This window comes from Idiotropiscis lumnitzeri, chromosome 18 (assembly GCF_059441095.1).
Source record: "Idiotropiscis lumnitzeri isolate Australia: NSW breed Sydney's pygmy pipehorse chromosome 18, RoL_Ilum_1.0, whole genome shotgun sequence".
In the NCBI taxonomy this organism is placed as follows: Eukaryota; Metazoa; Chordata; class Actinopteri; order Syngnathiformes; family Syngnathidae; genus Idiotropiscis; species Idiotropiscis lumnitzeri.
The window spans coordinates 12,716,768-12,729,995 of record NC_142408.1 but is presented as its reverse complement, the minus strand read 5'-3'; the positions used below and the strand labels follow the sequence as shown (position 1 = coordinate 12,729,995).

The 13,228-nt window shown below is 41.0% G+C and overlaps 1 protein-coding gene across 2 annotated transcripts; it reads right to left on the bottom strand.

Annotated features, from left to right (window-relative positions):
* Positions 1 to 653: 653 nt before the first annotated feature.
* Positions 654 to 8,259, bottom strand: june (JunE proto-oncogene, AP-1 transcription factor subunit). Of its 2 annotated transcripts, none has more exons than XM_088282078.1 (3): positions 7,854 to 8,259; positions 5,178 to 5,304; positions 654 to 3,062 (listed from the first exon to the last, which is right to left on the bottom strand). In XM_088282078.1, the coding sequence occupies exon 3, from the start codon at positions 2,897 to 2,899 to the stop codon at positions 1,868 to 1,870; it is 1,032 nt and encodes a 343-aa protein (XP_088138204.1). In that variant the 5' UTR covers positions 2,900 to 3,062; positions 5,178 to 5,304; positions 7,854 to 8,259; the 3' UTR covers positions 654 to 1,867. The 2 variants fall into 2 exon arrangements, with proteins under 2 accessions (XP_088138204.1, XP_088138205.1); XM_088282079.1 differs by lacking the exon at positions 7,854 to 8,259 and adding an exon at positions 7,529 to 7,775.
* Between the last annotated feature and the right edge of the window lie 4,969 nt (positions 8,260 to 13,228).

The following is a 13,228-nucleotide window of genomic DNA, read 5'->3' as shown; positions in this document are numbered from 1 at the left end:
CCTCATTCGTGTTTTGTGTGAGGCAGAGATTTACTTGCTGACTTTGGATGAGATGCGGAGTGCAACCTGGACTGGTCACCAGTCAATCACAGGGCGCATATGAACAAACAATCAACTAACACATGGAAAAAGAGTGTTTAAAAAAATTACTAAAAGTCAGTGTTTTGTTGGCAAATAGTGCAAACTGTTGCAACAAGATAGCATATTAAGTCATTCACTACCAGACGAGTAAAAAAAAAAAAAATGGATCTTTGACGTCTTTAGCCGTCAATGGCAGTAAATGAGTTAAAACACCTATCTATGTGTGATATCTTATAGTTGAAATTACAATTTATATGATAAGTTGTTTATGCCGTAAAAATGCTGAGACACAAAGCAGCAGCTGGTGAAGGTTTCCTCAATTATATATTGACACAAACATCTTTAAAACGGTTGAACAATGTCACAAAACTATATACTGGAACTTCAAAGATCATTAAAAGTGTAAAGCAGTAAAAAAATTACAAGCTTGTGATTATGTTGCCACTCTAGCTTTAGTTGGTCACAGTTAGTACCAATGTTTGGTAAAGATTCCAATAAGGCGGAGATAAATTATGCAAAGTTTTGTTTCCCATAAAGTTTTAACCCGTTTAAGTATTACTGATGAATACGCTTTGTCAGTCATTGTAGAAAACCTGTATAGCATTCAATGATTTTTTTCCCCCCCTTTAACTCGGTCTTATTCCATATAACTCCAAATAACTAAAAAAAGAAGTCATTCATTCACTCAACAAGCTTATTTTTCATAATCATGACTTAATTTGTCATTTAATGTTCATGCTGTTGATTTGAAAATGGCATTGCACATGTATAGAAACTAAAACGGATGAAAAAGAAAAACCTTCGAGTTACATCCAGAAATGAAATTTTTATTTAGCTTGCAGCTCATAAAAAAAAACAAAAAAATGACAATATTAGTCATATTTGTCATGTAATACCCAAATTGGAATGACATTTTGGAAACTAGGTCCGTCCAACAAGGAAATCTTCCAACAGCCAAAAGACAAAAAGTGGTGACCAGTAACAACTGATCATTAAACTTTATTTTATTTCTTTTTTTTTTTTTTTTACATAAAGTGGCAATAAATGTTTTCAAGCAGCAACACATGAATAATCCCAAAATTGACCTTTGAAACTTGGACTTTCGACCAGAGTTGATCTGTATGCATGTTATGAAATCAACAAACACAAACCATACAGACTAACGTAACAGAATATCAAATTCTATCAACATGTTGGAAAAACGTAAATGTCTTTTTCAGTACAAATTTTTTAAATTATGAATTAGCGACAGTCTAATGAAAAGCATTTGCCAAGTTGCTCAATAATTACACCACTAATTCCAATCAAGTATTCATAATTACATGTATGCCCTCATGCTGGTTGATTTAATTTTTATAAAATTCTTCCAATGATTTAAAAAAATAATAATCATAAAAATGTCCATTTAACATGGGGAAAATAAGTTCCACTTGAAGTGTGAGGAGATGAAATCATAATTAAGAAAAATAAATAATAGTGTTTCAGAGTTGTGTCAAATCCTGCAGAATTGTCTTTTTAAATAACATTAAACACCATACAAACTGTTCCGTTTAACGTTCGCCATGGCCAGGACCCTCTCATGTCTGCAATTGAACCCTTACACGGTCAGCAGTGTTTGATGTCCGTAAACCATCCCTTTTTTTTTTTCCACAGGGCGTTAACTGACCCTGAGCCACTTTCACTAGGCTCTTTTTGACATTATCAAGCACGGGTGAACTGACCAAATTTTAGAAACCATTTGGTTTATCTCCTTCCCTTGTTCTTCTGATGTGGCCCACATCCCTCCTCAGCAGCTAGAGTCCTCGCTGCCAGCACTGCCACCTCTTCTTCCAGATTTGTTGGGAGAGCTGACGGCAATCTGGCAGCCGTTGGTGACGTGACTCATGACCTTTTGTTTGAGCTGAGAGACCTGCTCCCGCAGCATAGAAGCGGTGGAGGCCAGGTCTGAGTTCTGACTCTTCAGGATCTTCACTTTCTCCTCTAGTCGCGAGATTCGTTCCAGTTTACGCTTACGACATTTGGACGCTGCGATACGGTTGCGGAGCTTCTTGCGCTCAGCTTTGATTCTCTCTTGTGTCTCTAGGTCAATGGGGGAGAGGGAGGGCGGTGATGTCGGGTCTCCAGGTAGATGGGGGACTTCAGGGACAGTTTGAGGTGCATCCAGACCCCTGGTGTGAGGTTGAGGGGCTCCACCGCCGTTATGACCTGAGCTACCACTGTATGTCATCGGCGCTCCGGAATAGGCCAGCTGTCCCTGGTTGTAGCTGCTCAGATTGGTGTAGATAGGCATGTCGCTAGCGGACATCAAGTTCCTCTGATAGGACGCTTGTAAGGAGACGCTGGAGGAGGAGGATGGCGACATGTGGCCTCCTACCAGCTGGTTCTGCTTGTGAAGGTCCGCTAGCGCTTTGACAAAGCCATCGGCAAAGCCTTCTTGCTCGTTCGTGGCCTGGTTCCGATAGATGAACGGGTTGGTGGAGTTGGACAGAGGGCTGGTGGTGACCAAACCCTGGTTGGACTGGATGATCAGATGCTCCAGGTCAGGGGAGGCGAGCTTCAGCATGTTCATGTCAGCCGAGGATGCCGATGGTGCCATCAGGGAGCTGTTGTTGGCGAGTCCGAGATTGTTGGGGTTGGTGCCTCTTCCTCCCGTTATGCTGCCACCACTGCCTGTGAAATGATGGCTTCCTACTGACATGGCCTTTTTACACATCAACATCTTGTTTCCAGCGTAACGCTCGTATTCTGGAAACTGACTGAAGCTGTGGATGGCGGGGGAGTCGTCATGGTAGAAAGGAGTCTCCATCTTGGCTGTCATTGATGAGGAATTTTCTTAGAGGTAATCTTCATAATCAGATTAACCTCAATAACATAAGAGATTGAAATGTTCCTCTGACGTCAGTGGGTGGAGGATGAAGAACAAGAACAAGGGGTGACAAATAGAATATAGAATCCAAGTCCTGGCAGGAGAACAAGCAGGTCTAGAAGTAGAAACGAAACAGAGAACAGAACGATAACATGTTAACGATTACAACTATTTCTCATAGTATGAGAAAACTTTTCATCCACCCACATTTGTGAGGGCAGAGGTCACCAATGTTGTGACCACCCGGCTCTCAAAATGTACAATACCAGAGGTGTTTGAGGTTGTTGAGGTCAAGTCTCCCTCTCACCCATCACTGACTCCAAACTAATGCAAACACGCCTTTTATAGACTTGTGTTTTTCCAGTCAACAGCGCAAGATTAAAGGGACACTTCACTGACGTTAACATTGGCACTTATATAATTGGTTTGTGTGTAAAAATGACATCAGCACTAAAATGCTACCCCCTAATTGACTCTGAAGTGATTTAAGTATTTTTTTGTAATGTGATTTACGACAGGGCGGCACGGTGGGCGACTGGTTAGCACGATGGCCTCACAGTGAGAGACAGCATCGGGCGTGGGTTCGATCCCGGCTCCGGCCATCCTGTGTGGAGTTTGCATGTTCACCCCGTGCTTGCGTGGGTTCCCTCCGGGTACTCCGGCTTCCTCCCACATTCCAAAAACATGCATGGCAGGTCGATTGAACGCTCTAAAGTGCCCCTAGGTATGAGTGTGAGCGTGGATGGTTGTTTGTCTCTGTGTGCCCTGCGATTGGCTGGCAACCAATTCAGGGTGTCCCCCGCCTACTGCCTGAAGATAGCTGGGATAGGCTCCAGCACCCCCTGCGACCCTAGTGAGGAGAAGCGGTACAGAAGATGGATGGATGGATTTACGACAAATTGGCACGCCCCCTTTTGGAGCTCGACCAAATAAATGTGCATGTCTAGTCATTCGCACTTTAATCACTGTAAATTTCCTGACTGGTGCTTTTATGCCGTGCGTCCTCACCGTGATCAGCAAAGAAGCAGTGTGCCGCGTCCTAACACCATAATCTATGTACCTCTGCTCACTTCCACAGTTCCTCATTCCAATATAAATCAGCCACGTCGAGGTTAATCCTTTTGATATGTTGGTCATTTTTTTTTATTTTGGTGCTAATTGATGACTATTTTTGGACGTTATAAGCAATGAAAGCACAATGATTTCCAATGGACCGTTTGTAATCAGTCCCTTCAATGACACCTAGCGAAACATGGAGATAGCAGAGGAGGGTGTGGCCATGTTCATCATTAAAAGTTTTCAAGTCCTCAACTATTTCCTACTTTCTCCAAAATGAACAGATAAAAAGGAAAATGATATCTAATTTCAGTTTTGTGATAAAAAAATATAAAAACTGAGCTTGTTCGTGAAAAATGGGGCATCTTGGATCTCGTACTCCTTCAATTCTGATTTGATGTTGTGACTCAAGGGGAGAGCTTGTTTCGCCATTGCTGGGCCAGGAAAATAAGAGTCATGGCTGAAACAATTAATTTCAATGCAGGGGAACTGAGAGACAATGACAAGACTCAAAATCGAACTTTAGACTAGGAGGAAAGAGCAGTCTGATGGCCCACCCTGTAGGTAAGTACGAGTGACGCAATGAGGAGTCTTGTGAAGGAGATGAGTGGATTTAGGTTGAAGCAGTGATGCAAATTTATGGACAGACAATTATCCTGGGGAGAACCTGCTTAAGCAAGTCGATCCTTTAATTATGTGAGGAACTCCCAAGTTGGCGGTCAAGAGTCAGCACAAGGTTCTTGGCAAAGCCTGGACCTCGGTTCAACCAAAATATTAGCTGTTCATGTGTTTGTCTTTGTCGGTTTTCGGGACACTTATTTCAAAAGGAGGACCAGCCTTGAGGGGTATTAAGAGTTGTTTAGAAAAAAAGCGTAGGCGGTACACCCAGAGTCACATGAAGTCGGCGGTCTCGCATTCTCATGTCACATCTCCTTTGTTGTTTTAATATTTCACTGTGTGTATGTTGTTTTTTCACACTCGTTTGACAAGTAAGAATGGTAACACTGTACGGGAGTGAAATGGAGAATTTTTTTAATGAATGTAGTGCAACAAAACAATTCCGCACTAAGCGAATAAAAAACAAGGATTTGATTTGGGACTTTGGGAATTAGGTCAGCATAATTAAGCAACACCAAACGCACAATGAAAAAAAGCCCAACAATTCATACATTACCTACAAAACCTCCTGAGGACGAGCCTTCCGCAGGAGCGCCTGGTCACATTCTACTGCGGTGCCATAGCGAGCATGCTGTCATGGTGTGTGACCGGTGATCCCTGTACTGTTACCAGCCAGTTGATTCCTGGTGCAACAATCACAAATCTTGTCATGAAAGTGCAAAAGAAGTCATAAAAAAACAACAAAGCATAACCTCATAATTCAAATCATCATGTGTGATATGCACACATGGCAGGACTGGAACATTTTTTTATTCTCAGCCAGCGAGAATATTTTCATCATTTTCCAAACAGAAAAGCAATCCCTTCAATAAAAGGAGACTAAAGGACTTTGTTTGTCCGTCCGTATGATAGCTAGCAGGCTAATGTACTAATTGGGTGTGGTGATATAAATTTGAAAAAAAAAGAAGATTCTGATCACATTTTGATGCAAGGTGTAGTTGTGGTTAGAACATTTGCCTCACAGTCAAAAGGTTCTGAGTTCAAATCACATTGCAGGCCATCTTGTGAGGAGTTACATGTTCTTTCTGCGCTTGCTTGAGTTTTCAGTCCTTTGGCTTCATCCCACATTGCAAAAAAATGAATGCCGGGTTGCTTGAAGACTTTAAATTTGAGTGTGGATGGTTGTTTGTCAATATATATGCTCTGTGGCTGAATGCCAACTCGTCTAGAGTCTACCCTGCCTCTCACCCAAACTCAACTTACAGGTGATGGGAAAATGAAGGTTCAAATTTGCTTCATGAACCAGTCGTTGTGTATTTTTTTACTTCTCTCCCCATTCAACAATGAGCCGAAAGTACAGTGACTTGACTTTTTTTTAAAACCACTTTATTTAAACCAACAATGTCATCTAGAGAAGTTAGAAAAAAATACTACAACTGGTTCATGAAGCAAATTTCAAGTTTTATTTTCACTAGAGCTCACTCGTGACTTTAATGAGGACATGCGGTATTCAAAACGGATGGTTGGATGGATTCACCACAGATGCATTGATGCACCCACTCCACAATTTCAAGGAATTCAATTCAACTAACCGATAACTAACAAAATAACAAAATCAATCAACCAACACCTTCCTTTCATGCGTCAGCGCAACACAGACTCACTGTGATTTATTATGGTTAATTACGCTGGTCGCAAATTTTAATCGGAGAGGGTTTAATGTGTTACAATAGTTTTCAAGCAGATTTTAAAAAATGTTTTGACTTTTTTGTAGCACATCATTTTGATATATTGTCATCTTTTTTCTATATATTTTGTAGTTTGATATTTATAAACTTGCACAATCTGGATTTCACCATGCATTGTAATTATAGCTATAACATTTCAGAAAAAATAAATTCCACCTATTATTGAACTTACAATTAATTCCTAATTCCTAATAATAATAATAATAATTATTATTATTATTATCATTGAAAGAAACTAGGACAGATTCAGAATCAACACAAAAAATTATGTAAAAAAAAAAAGGTAAAAAATGTTGAAATATTTGTCGACCAGATGCTTTTTTTTATACTGTTGTTCATATCGCTTGTTCCTAACAGGTTTGTGGACGAGCTGGAGTCCGGAAGAGACTTGGTTTGCACGCTGGAGGTCACATTGTCATGCAAATATATCCAAATAATAATTCTGACATATAATGATAATTTGCTGTGTTCAGTCAAAGGAACATGGATGATGTTTTGGGATAGTGGGAGGAAGCCCGGAACAAAGCAACTCGTAAGCACGAGGATAGCATGCCAACTCCACAGAAACAAGAGCTAACATTCGAACATTGAACCTTGTGATTGTGAGGCACAGATCAACACCACTTCAACACAGAGTCGCCCAAAAAAATTCTGGACTGTGATGCAGATTTTCTCCTGGCTACTACAGTTAGTCATGGCTTCAATTATCTGATGACACCAGTAACACTCACCAGCTATGATCTCAAAACAGTGAAAAGAATGCTGATTGCTCTCCTTTTAGGCATTAACTATATCTCACTTTGAACTGCTAAAATCATTGGCTCTCCCATTTAAAGACCAAAAACACCCTGTTTTCATGACTCTTTCTTTTTACCTATTTTTTTGATGGTGTAATTTCTGATGATGTCTTTTCTTAATTGGTCATGACAGAAGCCTTATAAAAACCAAGCCGGAAATTGTTTTAATATTGAAACTTTGACACTTCAGAAACTATTTTGTCATTTAAAAATAATCTAATATTTGTTTAACTGAAAATATTACGTTACTTTTGGGTGTTTGCTTTTCTTCTTTTAAAAAATCCCCACGTGACAAACAAATGAAAAGTTATGACAGCTATAATAAAAGTATTTTCTAAAGAGTGTGGAAAAGTCTAACTTACAACGGTTGGACTAATGAACCGCCTCTCTCTGCTTACATATCACTGCACAGGAACATTGCCCACAAAAAGACGAACATGCAAGTCGTGTCCGATCCACATCATATAGCCTAAATCGCAGATAAAACCGATCGGGTCAAATAGTCCAAATATTTCGCTTCATATCAGAGCTCATCAAGTTTCAACGACTCCCACAAACTTAAAGAATCCCCGTTTCCCCCCGCTCGGACCATGACGCGCACCCCCAACAACGTCTCCTCTGAAACTCACGCATGCAAAACAGCAGGTCGGCTTGTGAATATGGAGGATAAAAATTGTGAATACTCACACAGAAGACGGCAGAGCGAAGTCGAAGCATCTGAGAGCAGACAGAGTGAGTCAGTCAGCACACGCGCATACACACGCGCGCACAAGCACACAAACCAACTCCTCGCTCTCCGACCATCAAGTGACTCACGCGCTGACGTTTTTGTTCTGCTTATTCTCCCTGACACATTTGTATTGAAGTCATTAATTTTAATTGAAATTGGTTTATCAACGTTTCATGGGGATACCGAGAAAAAAAACACTCCAATCATGCAGATCATTTTCAAGCGCACAAACTAATTAAACTGTAGACGTGAAGTGAATAATGGTTGCAGCTATGAATGTAATTTTGGTTATCAGAATGGATCAAGCGAGCGAATTATAAAAGTAAAAAACACTAGATAAAACTGGGCGCGTGCGTTTGCATCGAGAGAGAGAGGGGGGGGGGAGAGAGAGAGAGAGAGAGAGAGAGAGAGAGAGAGAGAGGGCGACGCTAAGATTTAGGATATTAATAATTCCAAGCACCTACTAGTACTGTTTGTTTGCGATATTAAATTGTGTAATTTGAAGATACAATTGACTTCATTGTTTTATGTTGTACTGCATACTAGCGGTCGATAAAGACGTTCACTAGCGCAAATAATGGGATCCAAAACAGAATAAAGATCTTTACGGATAATGCAGATAACAATATTCAGTCCGTTTACCCTCTTTTTTTTAATATACTGTGCTTCACATGTACCTATATATACAGTGTGCTTTAACTTTCATGCATAATTGACATCTTTCCAAATACAATGAACGATATGTTTATTACCGACCGTAAAACAATAAACCTGCTGTTGAATTACCTTTCAGATTTTTTTCATCAAAACTGAGCATTGCCATCTTTATAAATAAACCCTTATTATTCCAAATGTTATGGTATCTGAATTGTTTTGTGCCAATTTCCTGCCAACCCATGTTACAGTCCCTCTCGCGCCCTCCAGTGGTGACAGTCCTCATTACAGTGATAAATGTGTTTGTTGTATGTGATTTTACTTTTTGTATTAAACACATGGATTCACATATTTAATGCCATTCAACTTTAAACATCACGCATGATCAGACTACTGTATTGCTATTTGAATTATATATCAAAGGAAACTTAACACGCTGGTGCACAAAATGATAAAGATTAATTTATCAAAGGCAGCGATTGGCAATAACTTGAAGGGATACTTGATTCGACTGAACATGGGTACTTATATAATAGGTCTGTATGTAAAAAAAATCTATCAGCATAAGCACAACAATACACCCACCTGTAAAGTTCTGTATTGCTTTCAGGTTTTGTTTTTTTGGGGGGACGAATTTCTGCACAAGTAGAAACGCCCCCAAATTGGGAGGAGGACTACTTGATTGACACATCAGACTGACGACATCAGTGAAGCAAAGAGTAAGCAGCGTAAAATTTCCTGCCTTGGGTTGTCACATTCTGTTGTCACCTAGAATTTGAAAAACGATGACCAATTGTCATCAAAATTCATATGCACATTCCTATTCTTGGCTACTTCTTAATCTGTAGAAATGTTAAAGTGCTAGGCACAATATATTGATTTTATTTACATTCAAGGTGAGCTTCGCTGAGGAAAAACATTATTGACTCAACAAAATCTAAAATATTGTGCTGTTTTTTTTCTTGAAGTGGACAAGAGCACTATGTGTATGAATATGTTGGTGCTAATTCATCACCGTTTTCAGGATTTAGCGCAACAAAAATTTTGTTGGACTCCATAGGCAGGCAGTCAGGCTGACAGCTAGCTCCCGTGGCTAACATCACTTGCCGTTGCCAAGGCAACAATTTGTGTTTGGTCACTCAACAGATGAGGTTAGCGGGACAAAATCAACTTCTTAGCGGCCAGACGCGGACCTCCCTGTCACAGGAGCCCACTGTAAGGCTGCCAAGTGGCTCTGTGTTCGCCATCGGCCAGGCAGCCGAGCAGCTCGTGTTGCAGTCGCCCTCTTTCCGGGCCTTTGCGTCATACTCGCCCGCCGTTGGAACTCAGCATCACTCATCTCTTCATGATATGGCACGAATTAAGATACCAAAGGTCCCTCGATTGCAGAGTAATTCCCAAAACTTGTAATAATGAAATTAGACCAAAAGAATACGACGGTGCGATGCTGAGGGGGGCACGTGTGACCCTGGGGAACATGCTTTTTTTCCGCTGTACTCCAAATTGTTTTCTTCTTACTAGGGGGAGGCGAAACAGAAAATAATAGAGAAGCACTGCTTTAGACAAACAACCAGTCACACTCGCAATGTATGGCTAATTAATTACTTGACTTAATCAAGGAAAACAGAGTACCCAAAGAAATCTCACACAAGGCTCATGAAGAACATGCAAATCCCGGACAGTCCATGTGAATTACCTGTACTACATTTCAATAACAATTTCAAGGCTGATCTGGAGGTCAACTGAGTCATTAAGAGCTGGACAAGAGTTTACAGGGGTTTATGGCTGCCCTCATCATATTTCAGACGGAAATATCAGGCAGGAGCGGCCCTGTCAGTGGGCGGGGTAACTTTTGTAAAAGGGCGGCGACCTTGATGTAATGTTCTGCCTTCTATTTTATAAGAAGTCACGCAGGAACAGTGATGCTGCAAGCTTGTGTCTCTTTATTAACTGACTCGCCTTCTCGTCTATGTGCATACACACTTGTTCGTCTGGTAACCAAACACACATATCAGGCAATACTGCCAACTAGTGACCAATGATATAACTGCTATCATTACACTTGATACCTCTATTTTCATATTTTCTTAATACAGTCTAGTGTACGTACATCATTGCTCCACTCAGAGTGTGACCCCTAACCTTGACTGTCTTTCAAGGTTGGAAGAAAGTTCACTTCAGTTAAATTCTTTTTATATATAGCAAAAATCACAACAGATGTTGTCTTGGGGCACTCGACCCATTTAGTTAGTGTAAAATCACACTCTTTACGTTTAAGAGACCAACAGCAGTTAGTTACACACCATCGAGGCAGAAATTGGAATTGTGAGACAGGAACATGCAGCACTTAGACTGTCTGGCGGTTCACTGAGACACCCCGAACTGGTTGCCAGCCAATCGCAGGACACACAAAGACAAACAATCATCCGCACTTACACTCACACCTAGGGTCAATTTAGAGTGTCCAATCAACCCGCCAAGCATGTTTTTGGAATGTGGGAGGAAACTGGAGTACCCGGAGAAAAGCCACACAGGCACGGGGAGAACATGCAAACTCCACACAGGAAGGCCCCAGCCAGAATCGAACCCTGCACCTCTGCACCGTGAGGCCATCGTGCTTACCAGTCATCTACCAATGTATTCGGGAAATGTTATTGTGGTCTTTAATATTGCGAATTTGGGGGAAATTATGAAGCACGGTCTATCTTTTTTCTAATTATAAAACATGGCAATTGAACAGGAGTGTGCAGAATGCTATACCTCGGTCATCAAATTTAAGTCCTTGCATATTCAAAGTGTGCATGAGAGCGAAAGTGCGAGAGAGTGTGGCAGTTTGCTGCACATGAGACTTGTCGCCATGACGATCCATTTGCTTTTGTATAATCCCAAATGGGGCTCTACCGTTTTCTCCCAACCTTTCGCCATTATGCTGTTGTTTTGTTTTTGTTTTATACCCATGCGTCGTATGGCTGTGGAATTGCCGTAAATCCAGCAACGCCACAATTTACATTTTAAATCATCACAAAAAGCTTAGAACGATATTTTCTCCACGATTATTGTTCATTTTAGATAGATTTGTGAGCAGACAATGTCATTTTTGTTAGATACCATTTTCCCCAAAACTCTCGATTTTATTTTATTTCGTCAACAAAAATTTTATTTTTTAATTTTTACAATAATATCCTTGTACTGCACTGCCTTTTGTCAGAAATAGTTTTTTTTGTTCGTTTTAATAATCTGTCATGTGCTTGAAAATGTTATGCATGAACTGTACTAATTGTTATGATCCACCAGCAGTGCTGGTGGATTGAGCAGGACTCTCCAAGCGTGGACACGGGAAAATGGGTTATACAAAGATATTTATTAATAATCAAATAGACAATCTCCAATATGCAATCGTGAATCAACCGGGCCTATCGGCTATAGAGACTATGGAACTTAACTATCGAACGAGGGATAAACAAGGGCGCTGGTGTGGCATACATTCATGTTCAATATTATTGTATTTGGAATTGTATTGCTTTCACAGATATTTTGTTTTGATTAATAGTGCAAGCCATGTTAAGAGGGTCATAGTTCCATGTTATTGCTTAATTGTACATTAGTTGCAATGACTACCTCTGACCACTAGAGGACAGCGTTCGCTGCTTGCGTGTGTGGCAAAAGGGGACCAGCGCATTCCAGAGCGAAGAAGAGCCACACGTAAGCTGTAAACGGCAGTACAGAGCGAACGTTGTGAATAAATGTTAATATTTTGTGTTTCAGCAACCCAAAATAAAACCCTTCAAAAATTAAATGTGTAGCGACAGATTGATAAGGACAAGTCATTCTGCACCCCGCTACACTGGCGGAAAATCACACCAGGGAGCAAAGGCAGTAAGGAGGAACGAAAAGCGCTTGCAAAACGCAAATAGCTTACCGCACAAGGGCAAGAGGATTCCAATCGGGAAGCAAAGAACAGAAAACGCACCGAGCAGTAGCTGGCGGGAAAAACAACTCAAAACACGCAGTAGCAAGAGAACTATTAACAAGCGCGCGATCAAGAGCATGGGCCATGAACGTGAGCGATGTGGGATAACAATCCGACGCTGGGGAGTCAGTGTAAGTGTCTTAAATAGTGTGTGCAATCAGTGAGTGAATAGGAGTCCGGTGTGGAGCTGGTGGGCGCGTCCCGCAGCTGCTGACGGCCTGGCCCGAGACGATCGCTGGGGGAACGCCCACACAGCTGTCAAAACAAAAGCACATGGCATGACAGACACGGATCGTGACACTAATGGAATCAGTTATTTGGTATCACAATCGGCGACAACTCGAGTTGAGTGATCATATTTTTCTTTTCTTTGCCATCACAGTTACCTACCTGTTTGTTCATAACTCAAAAGAGAAAAATAAATCACTCTTGGAATAAGAATTACTTTGGGGTGCTCAGTGTGCTGAGGTGACATAAAATGTATTGAGGTTGGATTTGGGATTTGGGAGATGAATCAGCAGCACATTCTCCCATGCAGCAGTGGTGTGGTTTTTCTTCCACGGGCATGCCTGTCACGTGTGAGTGTCTCCTCCCATCTGGTGGACAGAAAATGCACTTGCAACATGGTTCAGCTCATGTTCAGGGATTTTTCATGGAGCAATCTAAATTGCGGGCATTCCCTGTCAAATCCGATGAAAAATCGTGTAA

What these genes read in the sequence shown, in the direction of transcription:
- june (XM_088282078.1), bottom strand. Translation starts at nt 2,899, where the DNA reads ATGACAGCCAAGATGGAGACTCCTTTCTACCATGACGACTCCCCCGCC.